The sequence below is a fragment of the Pelodiscus sinensis genome, chromosome 1, assembly GCF_052426305.1.
Source record: "Pelodiscus sinensis isolate ZL-2025 chromosome 1, ASM5242630v1, whole genome shotgun sequence".
NCBI classification, from domain to species: Eukaryota; Metazoa; Chordata; order Testudines; family Trionychidae; genus Pelodiscus; species Pelodiscus sinensis.
In genome coordinates, this window is record NC_143052.1 from 123,975,903 (window position 1) to 123,993,396 (window position 17,494).

At 41.8% G+C, this 17,494-nt stretch overlaps 1 protein-coding gene and 1 long non-coding RNA gene across 8 annotated transcripts in view; one reads left to right on the forward strand and one right to left on the reverse strand.

The window, feature by feature from the left end:
• The window catches only part of LOC112546529 (uncharacterized), a 118,011-nt gene extending 117,333 nt beyond the window's left edge, over window positions 1-678 (forward strand). Inside the window, exon 3 of the long non-coding RNA XR_012896198.2 lies at window positions 547-678. This is a non-coding gene — a long non-coding RNA (uncharacterized LOC112546529). The remainder of the gene's footprint in view (window positions 1-546) is intronic.
• SHISAL1 (shisa like 1) overlaps window positions 1-17,494 on the reverse strand; it is a 294,094-nt gene that overhangs the window by 35,430 nt on the left and 241,170 nt on the right. For 5 of the 7 annotated variants that reach the window (XM_014575796.4, XM_014575797.4, XM_014575794.4 and 2 more), the window contains 2 exons: window positions 11,186-11,479; window positions 5,323-9,458 (listed from right to left, as the gene is read on the reverse strand). In XM_014575796.4, the coding sequence (XP_014431282.3) occupies window positions 9,275-9,458; window positions 11,186-11,479 (478 nt within the window). In that variant the 3' untranslated portion in view covers window positions 5,323-9,274. Of the gene's footprint in view, window positions 1-1,271; window positions 1,663-5,322; window positions 9,459-11,185; window positions 11,480-17,494 lie in introns of those variants that run through there. The other 2 variants (XM_075899734.2, XM_006127738.5) reach the window with 2 other exon arrangements.

Below are 17,494 nucleotides of genomic sequence, written 5' to 3' on the forward strand. Positions count from 1 at the left end.
TCTTGCAAAAATATTAGCCTCCATGTAAGAACTGTTTATAATCTATTATGCAAAAATAATGCATTTGGAATGCAAAGAGAATGAACATACAATGAAATATGTTTGGTATGCTTTTTCTGACATTTGTACAGGGCATTTACTCAATTCTTCAGCTTCTCTCACATGATATCCACCAAGCTGACTTAGTTTTCTAATTTATTTTTACATGCAGCTATTCAGGTTGCTTTGGCTTACTTGTGTGTAACTAGCACAGCTAAAGTAAATCACCTATGCTAAATAATTTTGCACCTTACCATTGTTTAGTGTTATTGCCCTTAATTAATGTGGGGATTCGGTGTATGCACAAGTTGAGGTTTTTCATTAGTCTATTTTTAATTCTGATGTAGAACAAAAATGGCCCAAATTGTGTTTCACTTTGGTCATATGAGTAGATCCCCTGCATTGGACCTAAATTAATGTTTATATTGCCCTACATGGAAAAATATGATTGAGGTTCCCTTCATCCTATTGTGCCACTTATCAACCTTTTCCTCTTCCCTTCCACAGCTTCCATATTAGCCCTTCCCTTGCTACTCCTACCACACAATGCCCAGCTGTGGCCTCCAGCAGAAAAAGGTGTGCATGCCCATGTGAAACATCAGTCATACAGCTCACCATCACTGCACCTCTGCATTCAAGACTGGCAGGGTACTTTGCTGACTGACAGGACATGGTGAAATACCAGAAATCTGACAGGTCCATCATCCTGACTCGAAAGGGTATAGCTATAGCAACCTTCTGAGTAAATTGGTGTCCTCCAGTGAGCAGAAGCTCCAGCTAATACTTTTGTATGTAACCAAACTGGTATATCAACATTTCAGTGCAAACCACAGATCATTTATATTTTATTATAAAGTATGTGTTTGACCTCATTTTGGACCAGATCAGTAGCATAAGGACACCTCCCCTCAACACAGGCGATCAGCCAATCCCTGTGATCCATTCACCCTTGCTCCATTCATGGAGGAAGATGCTGAAAAGGAGCTGAGATGGAAGGACAATGTTAGTCTCACCCTCCCTGTGCTCCAGCCCACTGGATAGGGTCATCATGCGAATCTGGTCCATCTTAATGGCACACCACAGTCCTGGATAGTCAGGGTGCCTAGGAGCAGAGCACAGTCCCTCGCATGCTCCCCCTGGGTTGGTGCAGCCCTACACCGACTGCCTTCATGCAGGGGTGTGACACAAGTACCACAATCTGTTGAAGATTAAATCAGATTATAAATACTCACCTGGACAGTTTGTTAGCACTCATCTTTTCAGTGGCAGACTTCTCTGCATTACATGTGTGTCCTGTATGATGTTGCCCAGGAATAATGGTTTACCTGCTGCTGGTTGAGGTCTGATCTGTGTATTTTCAAAGAGCTTGCCTGCGTGGCAAAACCCTGACTCCCACAATAGTCAACAAGCAGTGGCATGGTCAAGATCATGTCAATATACATCTGTGCTGATCACAAAAGACCATGTCTGTGAAAAGAGCAGTTTAATCTTGTTCAGTCGTTGACCTCTTTCCTGAGGCTGATGCCACATGTGATGGTATTGGTTTGTGTTGTGGGTGTATGTCCACCAGACCCTGGATTCCGACCACACAGGCCATTGAACGTGTCTCAGATGGTTTCCATACTAAAGAAAAAATTGGTGTTAGTTGGCCTGTACGATCCACTTGCTGTTTGATGCAGCACCATTCTCCTAACTCAGATTTACTGTTTCTGAGATTTATGGTTTTCTTTTACAAAGCAGGCAGCAGAACATGTAATGGATTCCAGACTCCTTTTGTTATAATAATATTATGACTATACATGGCCCTCTTTGTCTCAAGCAAATACCAAAGTGGTCTGCTATGACAAACAGTTTAAACATTGTTGGCCACCTCTGCCCTTTTATACAGCGCGCCATGATTTTGAGAAGGAAACTGGTCAGACTTGTCCCTTGAAATGCCTCCGTTTTTTCACTGCAGGATATGAAAACCACTGACTGAAATATTAAGCGTAAGATTTGCGCAGTATTTGACTTGGGAAAGAAACAATGGTTCTGTGCAGAGAAAGTAATAACATGCACATCATGTGGAAGGATCCCAGTCCACTTTACAGACTATGGTTTTGGGACAATTTTTTAGATTGCAGAACCCCTGGGACAGCTGTTGTTTCAAGGAGGTAGAGTGCCTCTCTCAACTCCTGTGTATGCATAGCGTTTAGGATCAGACCGAGCCCACTAGGATCACTTAGTCTGACCTACTGCATAACACACATCATAGAATTTTACCCCATGTTTGTGTGGTTTTAAGCCAATAACTTCTAGTTGAGCTCTGGCAATTTTCTAGAAAGACATCCAGTCTTGATTGAAAGCATACGCGCTGCACTCTGTACGACCAGCCAGCTCAGCTGACCACAACAAGTGGGAGACTGGCAACGGATGGAGCAATCTGTCTGTCTCCTCCCTACCAATCTCTCCCAGGATCCTTAGAGAAGTAGGAAAGGAGAGACTAACATCATTGAAGTGCTGTTTTCTCCTCTCACTCACTCTGGTGTACCCTGGTATGGTACCCAGTGAAGCACAGGGTCTGCATTTCTGCCTAGTCCTTCTGCAAGCCATGCATGGAGAAGGCGTCTCCTTGCATCCTCACTCCCCCTCTCCCTCCATAACAGCTAAGCAGTAGCTGGCACATAGCTGCTGTGTCCCTCACAACAATTTTGCAGCCCCTCTGGGATGGGCAGTCTTTTAACTGCACCTGTAAGTGTAGTAGAAGATCTGAACCACTCCGTTCAATGGAAGCTACAGGGGAAATTTATGCTACACAATAACTAAAGGGTTATTAAAAGGTAACATTTCAGAGCAAGCCTGGGGGGGGAAGAGTTATTAGCACCTGATTTTTCTTTCACATCAGTGTAACTCACCTGGCTTCAGTAGAGTTACTCTAGCTTTAAATCCATTAACAACAAGAGAGGAGACCCAGAACTGCAATAGCATTAGCCAGAGCAGCATGCCCAGATTTTTAAGCAATGTAGGGAAATTTACAACAATAATCTTCTGAGCTAAAGTAGAAAAACATCATTTTCTCTTCATATCATGAATATTTCATGAGCTATTTCAACAAACAAGGTATCAACCAAGATAATGGGCTTAATCAAGTAATTCCTCAGCGAATCAGTAGGGCTAATGGGCTCAGTTGTCTGCTGGTATAACTCCCTTGGACTTCTGTGGAGTTATGGCAGCAGAGAATTTGTTCCAATGTTTCTTAATGGAGAGGTAATTTGTAATTATTCTTTTCAAAGATAAATGCACAATGCTGCCAAATAAGTGCATCCTAAAACTGACAAAAGGAGTGTTTCAGAATAGCTGGATTCTGCATTCCAAAAGTCCTGTTTGAGTGTATGAAAAATGTTAGAACAGAATCTAGAGCAGCTACTGTAAGTTACCTTTTTTATCCACAGAAGAGAAATTGCACACTGATTTAATTGAGGTAAATGTCATGCTCACTACATGAATGGCTCTTTGTCAGCCTTGTGATTGGTCTTGGTGTACTTGCCTATTTTAAATTTGTGTGTTGCAAGACTGAAGACCGTTTGTATTTTAAGTAATTGCAACCCACTCCTGCTGTTGTGTCATGCATGCTCCATCAAAGTTCAGGAGCTGGACACCATATAGAAAGCAAGATATATATGAAACATTCCAGGGGAATATGAAGTTAGAATTATTATGAGTCTTTTCTTTTTACAATTTCAGCAATGCTTTAGTTTATATTTATATGTCTCTCTCTCTCTCTCTCTCTCTCTCTCTCTGTGTGTGTGTGTGTGTGTGTGTGTGTGTGTTCTATGCACACAAATTGAGTTGTCACATATCAATACATTTTTTAACATTTCGATATGAGGTTTTATTATTGTTGAGTTGAAATAGCTTAATCTTACACACAAACTATGTTAAACAGTAAGACACTGCCAATTCTTAATCATCGGTCTGCTATGTAGAAGGAGATTTTGATTCATTAACTAGCACAAGGGAACTTGGATATATTAGGGACACTCTGTAAGAGTTTATGTAAATTTAAATGCTTTATCGCTGGCACTGCTGAAATACATTGAGGTTCTGGAATCTGCCCTTGGAGCAATGAAAATTTATATATAAAGCTAGGAGTATGTCAATAATTTGATAATAGGACTTCTAAAAATATATTAAACCAGCACCTCACTTTGTTCATTAATAGTATAATAATTAAATTGGTGAAGACTTGATATTGAGGTCATTCCCCAAATCTGGTCTATATCAGACCGTAGTTGATCTGAGCTACTATTATATCATGCAGTGTCTTACTTGCTGAAAAAGAAAGGGGAAATAAGGATTAGCTAAAGGAAACATCTACTTATTTCTTCCTTAATCAACTACAGGCACTGGGGAATAGCTTTGTGTGGGGATGGAGGAACACACACAAAGACAGAGGGAACACTAGGTGGAACCCACCGCTGTCTGTTTCCTGCAGTCAAAGGAAACGGAGCATGTGGGATATGCTCACCTGATCCTAACGTATGATCCCCGTTTAATGCTTTAGGAGAAAAGGGGGGGAAAAAGGTAAATCATTGAAAGTTAAAACAGGATTTTTTTTCTTGCAATATTACAATAAAAGTGTGTTGCTGGGCTTGCTTTATTAAATTAAGAGCTTTACTTTTACATATAACTATAATTGGCTAATTACTATGCAACTGAGGGCCCTACTCTGTACTGAGATTGCCACTGAAGTCAATAAGAATTCAATTTGCAGGAAGGCTGCTGAATTTGAAATATGAATCCTTATAAATACAGTAAAAAGATTTGAGATCAAGCTATATTCAAATTAAAAAGAAAAAAAAACAACCCTTCTCTAATCAAATCAAGATAGCTGGTATTGATTCTTATTATATTGATTTTATATCCCTGGAGTATTTTCTTTTACTCAGTTATCATGAAATCAAATATGGGAACACAGTTAAACACTAAATCTCACATCACATTACAGTGTAAATGTTGTTTGTCATAGGAGGAGGTGCATAATTGAAAAAGCTGTGATTTATATATGCCCAAAGAAGCAAACACACACTTCCGGGAACTTTTGTGGAAATCCTCACTAAGCATGGATACAGCAGCTGCTGTGTGTGAACTATTGCTCTTCTGTTTCAGCTTTCAGAACAGATAAATTGTGGCACTTTCTCTTTTATATTATCCTGGTTGATGCTAATAAACCAAAGATTTCTAGACAACATTGGGTTGAGCATTTGTTTTTTTTCTTTTTTCCAAATGTGCCACTTGCTGATTGGGAGGTGGGGGTGGGGGGGATGGGAAGGGGTAAGGAGATGTATATGCTGAAAAGGTACAGGTGAAATCATAAAAGGAAAATTAAATTGTTACATGTATAGAATTCTTTTCATACTAAAGCAATACAAATAATTTTACCAAAGGTCAATGAAATGACTGCTAGCTTGCAAAACATTTTCCACTCTCAACACTAGTTTTTACATGCTTCATGAGGGTAATTGCTTATAAAGATTTCTATAACATTTCAGGAATAACACAGTTTAAAACTTCATTAAAAGTTAACTTTTTGGTTTTGGTCCATGGTTTGTTTTGCCCCAAAATGGATTTTTATGGTTTTCTTTGACAGTGGATTTTTTGAGCAACGCAACTTTGCCCATTTCTGAGTTAGGAGAAATTGAAAAAATACATTTGTCTCATTGTAACTATATATTAATCAAATTTTTATTTACTGGGTACACAGTGAAAATGACAAATTTAAACTTAGTTTGGGTGCTGATTTTAATGAAGGGCAGATAGTTTAGCAGGAAGACGGAGTGATGAATTAAAAATGAAGAGAAGTCATGATTGATTGAACAACACTTCCGTACATGCTCTGAGAGTAAATACCCTAAAACTTTCTATTGGGTTTAATAAAGCTCTTTCTAACATCACTGCATATTCTCTCTGCCCAATCCAGCCAGCACAAAGGCTGTTTCTGAAACAATTTACATGGGAGAAAGTTTGTATTTTAATGAAATACAGACAGCAAAATAGCTTCCTGACTTCAGGTAAGGAGAAATTCAGTGAAGAAAGCCCACTCCCCCCACATAGCCTTCTGGGCAATTTTAGTTTTCAGGTCTTTAGCTGAGTAAGTTTTGCCTCTGTTGGAACTGCTGAATAGAGCTCATGGTGTGAAGCAGGAGTCCTGAAGGACCACAGGTTCTCCCTAAGGAGGTAGTGCAGTCTTGTGACTTGCCCTGCAGAAAGTGAGAGACCTCAAGGGCAATGTTGTGCAAACTTTTGCAGTCCCCCTCCTTCCGCCTACCATTCATGGAATTTGTCACACTCCTCACTCAGTTACTTATAATTGGAAGTAATCCCTTTACATTTGCACAGCTGCAGGTGTCGGCATTGCCCGTAGTGTTGGCCAGCCAGAGAAGAGTGGAGGTTGCTGGCTAGGACTAGCAATGTTTGCAGTGCAGGAGGAGTCTCTCTCTCTAAAATATCCCACTCCCATCCTGCCCCACAATGCTCGGCCCATTTTTACCCCACTGCTGCTGCTATGTCAGTGGATCCCCTGGGATCCCAGTTTCTTTATGCCCCCTTCCCAAGAATCCCAAAGTTTGTGCACCACTCACTGCTCTAGAAGGTCTGGCCCATGGCAGGGGATCCTCCTAAAGATTGTTTCAAATATGAGGGAGGTCACAGCACCAGTCCTATGTAGCTGTGACAGCTGCAAGTGAAACCAGAGTAAAAAGGTTTTTAATCCCCTCCTCCCCTTTTTGCCATAAAGTCAACAATTCCAGCACAGGAGCCATATAGGGCACAGATCTGAATAAGAAGGTGCCATATGTGTCTGGTTTTAGTTGTGGACAAAAGTTGAAATTTCTAGTCTTTACTGTTGCCAAGATACAGTTTTCCCCATTATATCTCAGTGTGCTGCTGACCCAACCTTGTAGAAAGGAGATCAGATGTGGTGTCAATGCACCATAGCTGAGGATCTGATGCTATAGAATTTCTCTAGCCACACAATAGCAGCAATAAAATGAGTGTATTTATCCCTCTTCAACCCATTCAGAGGAATGAATTTCAAAGTGTAATTGAGACTAACTATAATTATTTATTTCCAATAGTACCTTTAATGTGGTAGACACTTTCTTAACAAAAGAGAAAGCAGGAGTAATTACAATCTCATGGGAAACAGACAGAAGGGGTACATCATATTAATTATTAGGGAAGAGAGATTTATGTTAATGTCAACTAAATTTAAAGGCCTAATTATTATTAAGCACATTACAGACCCACCTGCTTCGTTTCCTTAAAAAACAAACAAACAGTGAAATTCATCGAAAAGACCATTAATGCAACATCTTTTAATCACTTTCCACATTCTTTGTGATTTTATCTCCAACAGTAACTTCTGTTTGGCCACTGTTCTATTTCTCTAGGTAACTGTGTAGGTAAATGATTTATTACTTTTTGTCATATAAGCTAGATACCATAAAACAATCAACAGTACAGCAATCCCTCAGTGTAGTCTCTCTCAAGTGGGATTCATACTGTACAACCTGATCATTTTATTACTGGAGCATTTTGCAAAGGCTTACACACTTTTCCCACTGCTGACATGGAACGAACAGACACACAACAATTCAGAACAGGAAGCTAAGAACACAACAATATTGAATTGAAACTTCAGGGGAATATAATAGCTGACACTAATCATAGATGGAATAAAGTCTCATGTTGGCTGCTTGTAATTTTATTTTTCTAGTGGTATGCAAATGCTGAAGAAAGTTTGTTTATCAATATCAGGCTTGTATTCCCCTGATTTTGAACCAAGCCTGCTTTTGTAGAAAGAATGTATCCACATGGGTGGTGGGTGAACAGCTGGCTTAGGGAGGCAAGTTCCAGTCATGCCTCTTCTGCTCAAGGCCCCACACCTTCCATGCCCACCTGGCCACAGGCCTCCTTCCTGTGCCTCAGCCTAGTATGGCCATTGGACCCTGGCCAAGGCTAGCACCTCTTTCTTGGCCCCCAGAGCAGTCATGTTGCCCCAGCTCTCTCCCTGCCACACCTGGCCTCTGGAGCAGTCATGCAGCCTTGAGACTATTCCAGACCGTGGAGCAGCCAGATGACCCTCCAACCCTACTCCAGCCTCTGGAGCGGCCAGGCATCCCCAGTCCCCAGACCAACTGGACAGCCAAGGCTTCACTCTGGTCCCTGGAGCAGCCGGGCAGCTGCGTTGCAGCCCCAGCCTTCCTGGTCAGCTAGGCAGCACATGACCCCAGGCCTTTTTGGGACAGCACTGCCCTCCCTTGCCAACACAACCCACTTCCCATGGGTATCTGATAAGCATACAACCATGCCTTCAGAGATACCACCACACTGTGATTGAATATAGAAGCTTTGAACTGCTATGCTAGCCACAGCTCCAATAGATTACAGGGCTAAAACTGCTACAAGAAAGCAGGCAGAAAGGATTTTCTAACTATCTCGAAGGAATTTCCAGAAAAATTCTGCATTGGGAGAACTGAAATAGTTGCTGGCTTTCATTCCCCCGCCCCCCATCCCAGGGGTGACTTCATGCTTCAAAGCTAACTGTTACCCCGGAGCAGCCCACTGCCCAAGGGCTGGTTCAGTGCCATGGGTCTGGAAGAAGTCTCCTGACCCCATTTAATCAGTTAACTGGTTACACTTAATGTTTAATGGGTTAACTAATTCAACAGGCTTTTACGTCCCTAAACAGAATATGCTCATTTGAGAAAGTCTAAGACATACACTTGACTCACTTAAATCTGCAAACGAGACGCCGTCAGAGAAGATGATCACATCATTGACGGACCAAATGCCCTGAGAGAACTTGCTTCACTACAGGAAAAAAGAAACCCAGCCCACTAACCACACTCCTATGGAGTCCATCTACACTCGGGAGCATACTCAGTTGCATGTGTGTTATTGTGCTGTGAGCCTTCCCTCGTGCTGCCCCACTGTCCACATTTGATGCCCTGAAGCAAGTTCCTGAAGGACCGTCTAATATGCAAACACTAGCATGCATGGGCAATGTGGGTATGCGCATACCTCTGCTGCGGCATGACCTACTCTACTGCACAGCGTAGAGGAGCAAGAGGGCATGTACCATTCCCATATCCATTCCCACAATGCACTGATTCCTTTGCTGCCTGTGCCTGCTCCCCATTGTCAGTGTTTAGCCTGCCCTGAGCACATTCCATTCTCCCTCGAACTCTGTTGATCAGCACGTGTCCAGACAGCATGTTCCATAAGCTGCTACTTGGTCTTGGAATGCACATACTGGTGCTGACCAGAATGTGGTGCTCCATGACTTGTGCTGGTAGGAGGAGGAACACACACCTATGTTGGGAGAGTTCATGGAAGTTGGCTTCCAGTACCAGGAATGTGTGATGCACCTCAGGTTCCTGTATTGGAGGTTGAAGGATTCAAACAGTTACTTGAGGAGAAAGCCTGGCACATGCTTTTTCTATGATAATGTGCCAGGTGCTTTGAGTACTGTGTCTGAGTTCAGTCACGATACCCTCTTCAATCCTGCCATTCTCATACTGCACGATGCTAATGAGAGGCAGGGTGAAGAGGCAACAAGGATCTTGGAAGTCCTAGAGGGAAAAACCTGCACTGATACCCAGCAGACCAAGTTAAGTTAGACTACCTGAGGAGGATCACAGCAGAAACTGGAATCCAAGGCTGGTTTCTTGAAACATGTGTTAACGTCTTATGCTTGACAATCTGTTCCATTTGTATTTAGCTGTGACGATCTGGTTACCTTTTCCAGACCTGACTCTTCCACCAACCTCCTCCACAAATTTCATCTCAACCACCTTGGCCCTTTCTCCTATCCTGAGACCAACACACTACAAAGAACTTTTGAGGCAGGCTGCTGAAGGCCAATTACCCGGGTTCCTCACCTCAGATGTTTTGATTTTTTTGTGATAAGGGCATTTTCCACCAGAAAATTCATGACCCATTTTACAAATATCTTTCAATCAACTATTCACAGCAACTCTATGCCAACTCTATTTGACAAACATATATATAATGACAGAATTATTATTATTATTAATTATAAACACTCTAGGATTTTACTTTTCTTTTTTAAATCCTTAGAATTTTCTTCCCACTGTAATGTATTGCTATATTTCTGAGGCTAAGAGGATAAGACATTAAGCTAGTTTTCATGTTGTTGCTGTGTCACAGTGGATAGCATGGATTTCTCACGTCTTTAATTAAAACTGTTTTCCACTTCTTAGTGTTTACATTGAGCAGTTGGAGTTAATGTGTGGGGTTTTTTTTCAAACTGAAAACAGATTAATTGCAATACATGGCAAACCCTTTGGTACATTAGAATTGTATTTGCACACTAGCTTAATAATTAACTGCATTGGACACTGTAGAAGCAAAGACTATGCAACCTTGTTTATATTTAGGTTTGGCAGAATTCATTTTTTATCTTTTATAATGTTGATGGATAATATCAGTGTTTAATTCCAAGCTTTAAAAATGTTTTATTTAATTAGAAAGCTGAAATTATGGAAAGTCAGACAATGGGGAACATCAATAATTATGTAATGACAGTAGGTACTGAGATTCAAAAAGTTAGCTTTATCACCATTAAAGTATGAATTGTCAAAGTCACATGTCAAAATACCCAAAGTAAATATCCTTAAATCAATCTCTAATAAGTTTTCAAGTAATATTTTTCTTACTTGGCTGATCTGTATATTTTGATTATCAATGGAAATATATTTTTGTCCTTTTGTGTGTGTGTGTACAGTGAACTTGACATTTACTGACATTTACCAATAAAAATCTAATCCTTCCAAACTTATTCATATTCACATAGTGCTGTCAATTTACTTACCTCCATTTCCTCCAGCACACATGTCTCTAGAGACAACCATATTTTTACCACAATGTTCTATGAAGCTGATGCATTTCTTCTGAGCAGTGATTTTTATAACACAGCTCATACTGAAAATGTATATGGGACGGATTCTCAGCTGATGACTTCAGTGGAGCAATGCCAATATATAGTAGCTGAGGATCTGGTGCGTAATTGATAATGATGTTCCCAAAGACAGAGGAATGTTTATACCACAAAAGAATATGGTGCTAAAATATCTTGACTTACCAGGCAGATGAACTCTGAAAAGACATCAACGGTGGATTTAAAGCATCTCCTTTCAAAGTATGTACTGCCTGTGACGTCTGAGTCTGAGTCTGAGTCTGTACTTGGCTTGGATCCTGAGCAGGGTTAATCCATCGGTTCTGTGCCTGTGTCATCCACTTTCCCTGGATCCCCCACCTTGCCAGGTAAAATTTGCAAATATCGTAGTTCATTGATGAGTAATATAAAAGATCCAGTACGAGCAAGATCATAACAAAAAAGCCATAGATCCAGACTCCTAACAATGCACTGTAATTGCTGCAGGGGGGAGGAGGAGAAGAAAACAACGAAGGAAATGATTTAACAGAACAGTAACACTCTGTTTACCAAGCGGTTTTCTTTGTTGGTTTGTTTTTAAAAATAATCAGGATTTTCATCTAAGAGGAGCCGGTATTTATGGTAGAACAGGGTTAAGAGTGTAGATATCCCAAATGCCTTGTTTCACTAGTGTAAAATACATTAAAACACAACATTACAAAATAGTGACTATAATTCCTTAAGCAAGTATGGAGGTGAAAATACATAGTAGACTTATGTGTAAATATTGGCAGAGCTATAACATATGTATGAGTAAGGGTCAGGACCAATATCATCCATTGGCTGCCACTGGTATATAACAAAAGTGCCTCCAAAGCTTAACAAAAAAAGGCAGAACAGACTGAGTAAAGATATCAAGTAAAGTGAAAGAGAATAGTAGTGAGATAAAAGCAGGGGAGATGGGAAAATTTATGACAGCAAGGTTAGCTGTTTTTTTTTTAAACATAGTAATTTTTAGGTCTACTAGCATTTGTTATGGGAAACTGGGGATTAGGAAAGAGCAAATTATATTAGAGCAAAATTGTGAGTTTTGAGGAGGAATTTAAATGGAGATTGCCAGCTGTATGGCAGCAGAAGGCTGTTCCAGGCATAAGGGCTGGGGTGATGAAAAAGTGCACAATAGAGAGTGGGAAAAGAAAAGGAAGCAAAAGGGTAAGTACAGGTTGTACCTCCTAAATCCGGGATTCTCTGGTTTGGCAACATCTGTGGTCCGGCAGGATCACGGATGTTGCTGGACTAGAGAGCCCTGGCGCCCAAGAGTACGAGCTGGTCCAGAGTCCAGTGGTGGGAAGCCCACCATTGGGACCCATGAGCCCTGTCCCTAGGGAGCCTCAGCCAGGCGGGGCAGCAGTGGGACTAGGAAGTCCTGTCCCAGTGCAGCAGCAGTGGAGCAGCTGCAGAGTCCCCAGGAAGCCCTGGTCGAGTGCAGCAGCAATGGGGCAGTTGGTGAGCCCCGGCCAAGCAGGGCAGAAGCAGGTCCACGGTGGCTGGGGAGCTCTGTCCCCAGAAAGCCCCAGCTGGCTGGTGGCAGCAGGCTAGAGCCAAGCCCAAGCCCTGGAGCTCAGTGGCAGTGGGATGGAGCAGAGCCAGCCAGAGGGAAGGGCAGTTCCTGGGAGGCTGGTGGCAGAGGAACTCCCTGATCCAGCAAATTCCCTCATTCAGGAAGGGTTAGGTCCGAGGGTGCTAGACCAGGGAGGTCCCACCTGTAGATAGAAACAGTCTTGAAAACACACAAAGAATTACAATATGGCCCCCAAGTAATTCTTTAGGCTTACATCATTTACAGACGTCCAAATTATATAAACCTGTCATTCTACCACCAGCACCCTGCTGAAACCAGTGAAAGCAAGGAAAGTATTAAGCTACAACTGGTGAGAGAAACTGACAGAACCCAACCTTCCAACAGACTATTCAGGTTGGCTGAAATCTAAGTGTTCTGTCACACTGGATTGATTTTTCCCAAATTTCATTATGGAATTAAAACCAGGAAAAATATCAATGTGGAAATATCCCATTCTGGCCGTTTCAGAACAATTGTGTGTTGCAAAATGACTGTTTTGAATTGTTAAAATACTTTGTATTAGTTACATATAATGCAAAAGAAAAAAGTTGAAGTTGAAACAAAATGTTTTGGTTCACAATTTTTCCTTTTCTGAGAATTTTGAAATGTTTGGTGTTTGATCCACCTTGGGATGAAGCCAAATTAAAAAAAAATCTCTGCAATCCTTCACAAAATGACACTACCATCCTCCATCCAGCTCTCCAGTCAGTGATTTACTGCCTTAGGCTGTTCTGTATCAGACAGGGCAGAGTCTTTCAGTTTAATTTAGATTGTAAACAGCTTGCGGCAAGGCCCGACTTCTTTTTATACGTTTGTAAAACTTAGTGGCAGGGATATATTGCACTACAGGCCTGACCCATCTCCCATTGGAGTGAGTGGGAGTCTTTCAAGGGGAGTTTGGGTTCTCTGTTAGGGTTCAGGCTCAGGCTCTTAAATGCAATATATATCTAAAGACTAAGCAGGTTCATAAGCCCTAGAACATATGCTTATGAACCAGCAAACTATGTTGTAGCTACCTGAGATTTACTGTACTAGCCTGAATGCAGTGCTTTGTTCTTGTATTTCTGTCAATGCTTTCAGCAAAGCTAATACAGTATGAAATAGCAAATTCTGTACATTTCTCTTTTACTCTAGACTCTGCTCCCTCCACTGTGCAGTGTGTCACACAAATTATGGCTAGACACCACAATTTGCCTAGAAAGGCAACTGAAAAATTAAAGCATTTTGAAGGTAGATTTTTGTTGTCTAGGAAACGGAAGACAAAAGTTTAAAGAACATGCTGATATAACTTTAATTTGTTTTAAATTAAAATTTTAGGTACGATTCTGAGTTTCTGTTATGTTAAGATTTAACCCTTAATGGGTCCTGTGAGCATTTAGTTTCATAATTACAAATAAACATAATTTAAGACTTGGATTTCCAGTAGAGTTTAGTACTAACACTTCAATGGGAATAGAGGTAGATCAATGCTAAGTCATTTTGAAAATCTCTTCTGATCCTCTAAAAGGCCTGCTCCTGTGAAAACTTGTACATGTGCTTAATTTTATGAACTATGAATCTCACCTGATAATTTTTTATAAGGCTTTGCAGGACTGGATCCTAAAATATAACCTGAAAGGTTTGGACCAAGATTTTCAATGGCATTGCTCCTGATTCTTCATTGGACATACTCTTTTTTTTTTTTTTTTTTTTTTTTTTTAAATAACACTGGTAAAAATTTGGAGTTGCTACATTAAAATATGAATGGGGAGACAGGTGTACAGAATTCATTCCCTAGGAGAAATCCTGTTAATTTGTAATAATTGAATTTCATTGAACTCAACAGGCCAACTTCTGGGAGCAGGATTTGTCCCACAGAGGGCAGGAAAATGTATTTTTGTTTCCTATAAAGATAGAAATGGTGTCATTTATACGCTGGCAGGAATTTGGAGGCAAGAACATTACTTTTTCTTATAGTTGTTCAAATGGATGTTTTTATGGCTGTGTTTAGGCCTTTGTTTTTTCCATTAAAATCACTTAGTGAAAAATTGGGTCTATTATGAGCACTTCAATTTAAAGTAACAATTTATTAATCATGCCTTATATGGGTTCTCCATCTGTTTCTTGTAAATAACATCTGTTTCTGACAAGTGTAAAAATGAAAGAATGCATTATTTTAATTAAGATATAGTGGAACAAGAGCCCTATTGCAGAAGCCTTGTGAAAATCACAGGCAATTAATAAATTATATGGGTTGCTTACAGGGAGAAACTCGATACGTTGGTACAGTTTGTTAAAGATTATAATGGTGTGAAACATTCACTTTATACACATACTATTGAAATTAAAGCTTTTCCTATGCATCAAGAAGAAATCACTATGAAAAAAATGTGCAAGCCTAGGTACTGTGTGCATTGTTGGGAGACAATGAAGTCTGGGAGACAACCAGGAGAACTGAGAGTCAGAACAACTCGGTTTCATTTTCAGTTCAAGGGACTGTTTTTTCCTTGGCGGCTGGTCTATGTGGCCCTGCACTGCATACCGCGGGCATGTGTATTGCAGCATGCACCAAAGGGTTCAAATCAGCATAATCTTCTTTGAGAAAATACTGCATTAATGCAAAGTAGGTGTTTTTTAGTTCATGCTAGTAGGGCCTGCACCAAAGATTAGAGCCAGGCTTCTCAACTTTGGAAGCCCTGGGGCCTCAGTGATACTCACAGCACATGCCGAGGGCCATAACTTAAGTGTGGTGCATATACATGCAAGTATATATGCAAATTGCTTCTTTCACACTGATGGGCATAAATACAAAGCACTTCCCACATCAGCACCTCCTCCCTGGGGACTAGAAATGCCAACACTCTCTACCCATCAGATCCAGGCAGCCCATCTGTTTGCATCTTTCAATGTTCACCCCTCCTGGGAGACACCTCACCATTGTGGAGTATGTTCCCAGTGGAGGCCCTGTTCAAAGGATCCCAGCTGTGGGCCGCATATTGAGCCTTGCGTAAACCCAAACCGCCCTGCAGGCTGCAAACAAACAGGCCATTGGCCGCATGTGCAGTAGCCCTGGATTAGAGTATAACATGCAGTGTGTGCAGCAACTCGCACCCTTGTAGAGTGCACAGTGAAGCTAGGTAGGGAGCCCTAAGTTTTACATTTTTAGTTAGTTCCACTACACAATCTCTCTCCTGTGCTTTCCCCTGGATGCAATATCTGGGTTGCAAGAAAATATTTTCATATACATTAATATTTACATCACTATTCACATCCATATGTAGGTGAGGATTTCAAATGTCAGTAAGATTCAGAATTATTTTGATTCAATCTGTTACTGAAATTCCCTAGTCTAGCAACTCTGAGGGTACATCTACACTAGCCCCCTAGTTCCAACTAGGGAGGCTAATGAGGGCGACTGAAATTGCAAATGAAGTGCGGGATTTAAATATCCCGTGCTTCATTAGCACAGTCCTGGGTGGTTGCCATTTTGGAAACTGACTAGCCCGGAATAACTGCCCACGTCTACATGCGGCAGTGAAACGGGAGTTTGAAGTAAACCCCTAACTCGAATTAGCTATTACTCCTCATGGAATGAGGTTTCCCTGTGCTGAACATCGGACACTTGTTATGCAGTCTGCATGGTTTGGGGTGTAAACAGGCTGGAAATTGCTCTTCACCCGCATCCCCTGCCATTCCAGAGCTTAGCTGAGGGGTGGAGAGGCTTCCCCGTACCAGCGGTGTGCAGGGCGTTGGCACATACAGGTCTCAGCAGCTCCTGGACACTGCCCTGAGCCAGAGGAACTTGCGCATTCCCAGGGAGCTTGCCTAGGCAGAGGCAATGGGGGAAGGAAGGAGCCTGCAAGCCTGGCTGCTGGTGAACTGAGTGTTCTGACCAGGAGCTAGTTCTTCACACAGCACTGGAAGCAGGATACACCCTGCCAGTGGGGATATGGAAGAGCAGAGGAGCTAGAGGGATGAAGGGTGAAAGCAGGGAGGGGACAGTGAGAGAGGGAGCACATAATGGGCTGATGAGTGGGCAGCAGAGGCAACACACATCTGGCTGCTGCCTGGTGCTTGCCAGTCCTCACCAGCCACCACAACCTGCAACAGCAGCCAATGCCAGCTGGAAACGGGATGAGGGAGCAGGGCCCTGCTGGCCCAGAGTTGGCATGCAGAGGGGGCTATGCTGACGGACCAGCAGGGGGGAGCAGGTAGCCCCACACACTGCATCTTCACCTGACCCCACCTCCACTCACTTTGGTAGGCAGGCAACTGGCAAGCCTGGATCTTGCCTGCAACAGGACTCACCAGTACTGATGGAGGCAGGTGGAGACAGAAAATGCAGAATTTGCCTGGACAGCTTCAGGAGGGCTAAAATACAGGATTGTCCCTTTAAAAAATGAGACATCTGGTCACCTTACACCACAGTGACACTGGTCATCTTGACAGAAGTGGTAGTATAGGCATAGCCTCAGAGGATATGTCTTCACGCTAATTAAAAACCCACAACTGGCCTATACCAGTTTACTCTGGCTAACAAAGCTTGCTTGGAGAAGCTGTTTAACTGTGGTGTAGGCATTCGGGTGCCAGGGTCTTACAGCATCTACACCACAGTTAAACTGCCCCTTAGCCAAGTCCAGTGAGCCCTAGTCAGCTGGGATGGGAGTGGTCTAATTGCCTTATAAGCTTACCTTGAGTAACTGCAATGGACTTTGAATCAGGATCTCTAGGATGGGAAATACTCTCTCCTCTCATCTCCACCCCTTCCAGCTGCAGAAGCCTACTTAGATTTTACTTTGGGCCCGAGGTACAAAAGAGACAGTAGTCACTTTTTTTGTTTCAAGTTAGTTTTGCACCATGACCCTGGACTCTCTAGTTGGTTAGCAAGCATGATTGGAGCTCTGTATTTTTTTTAA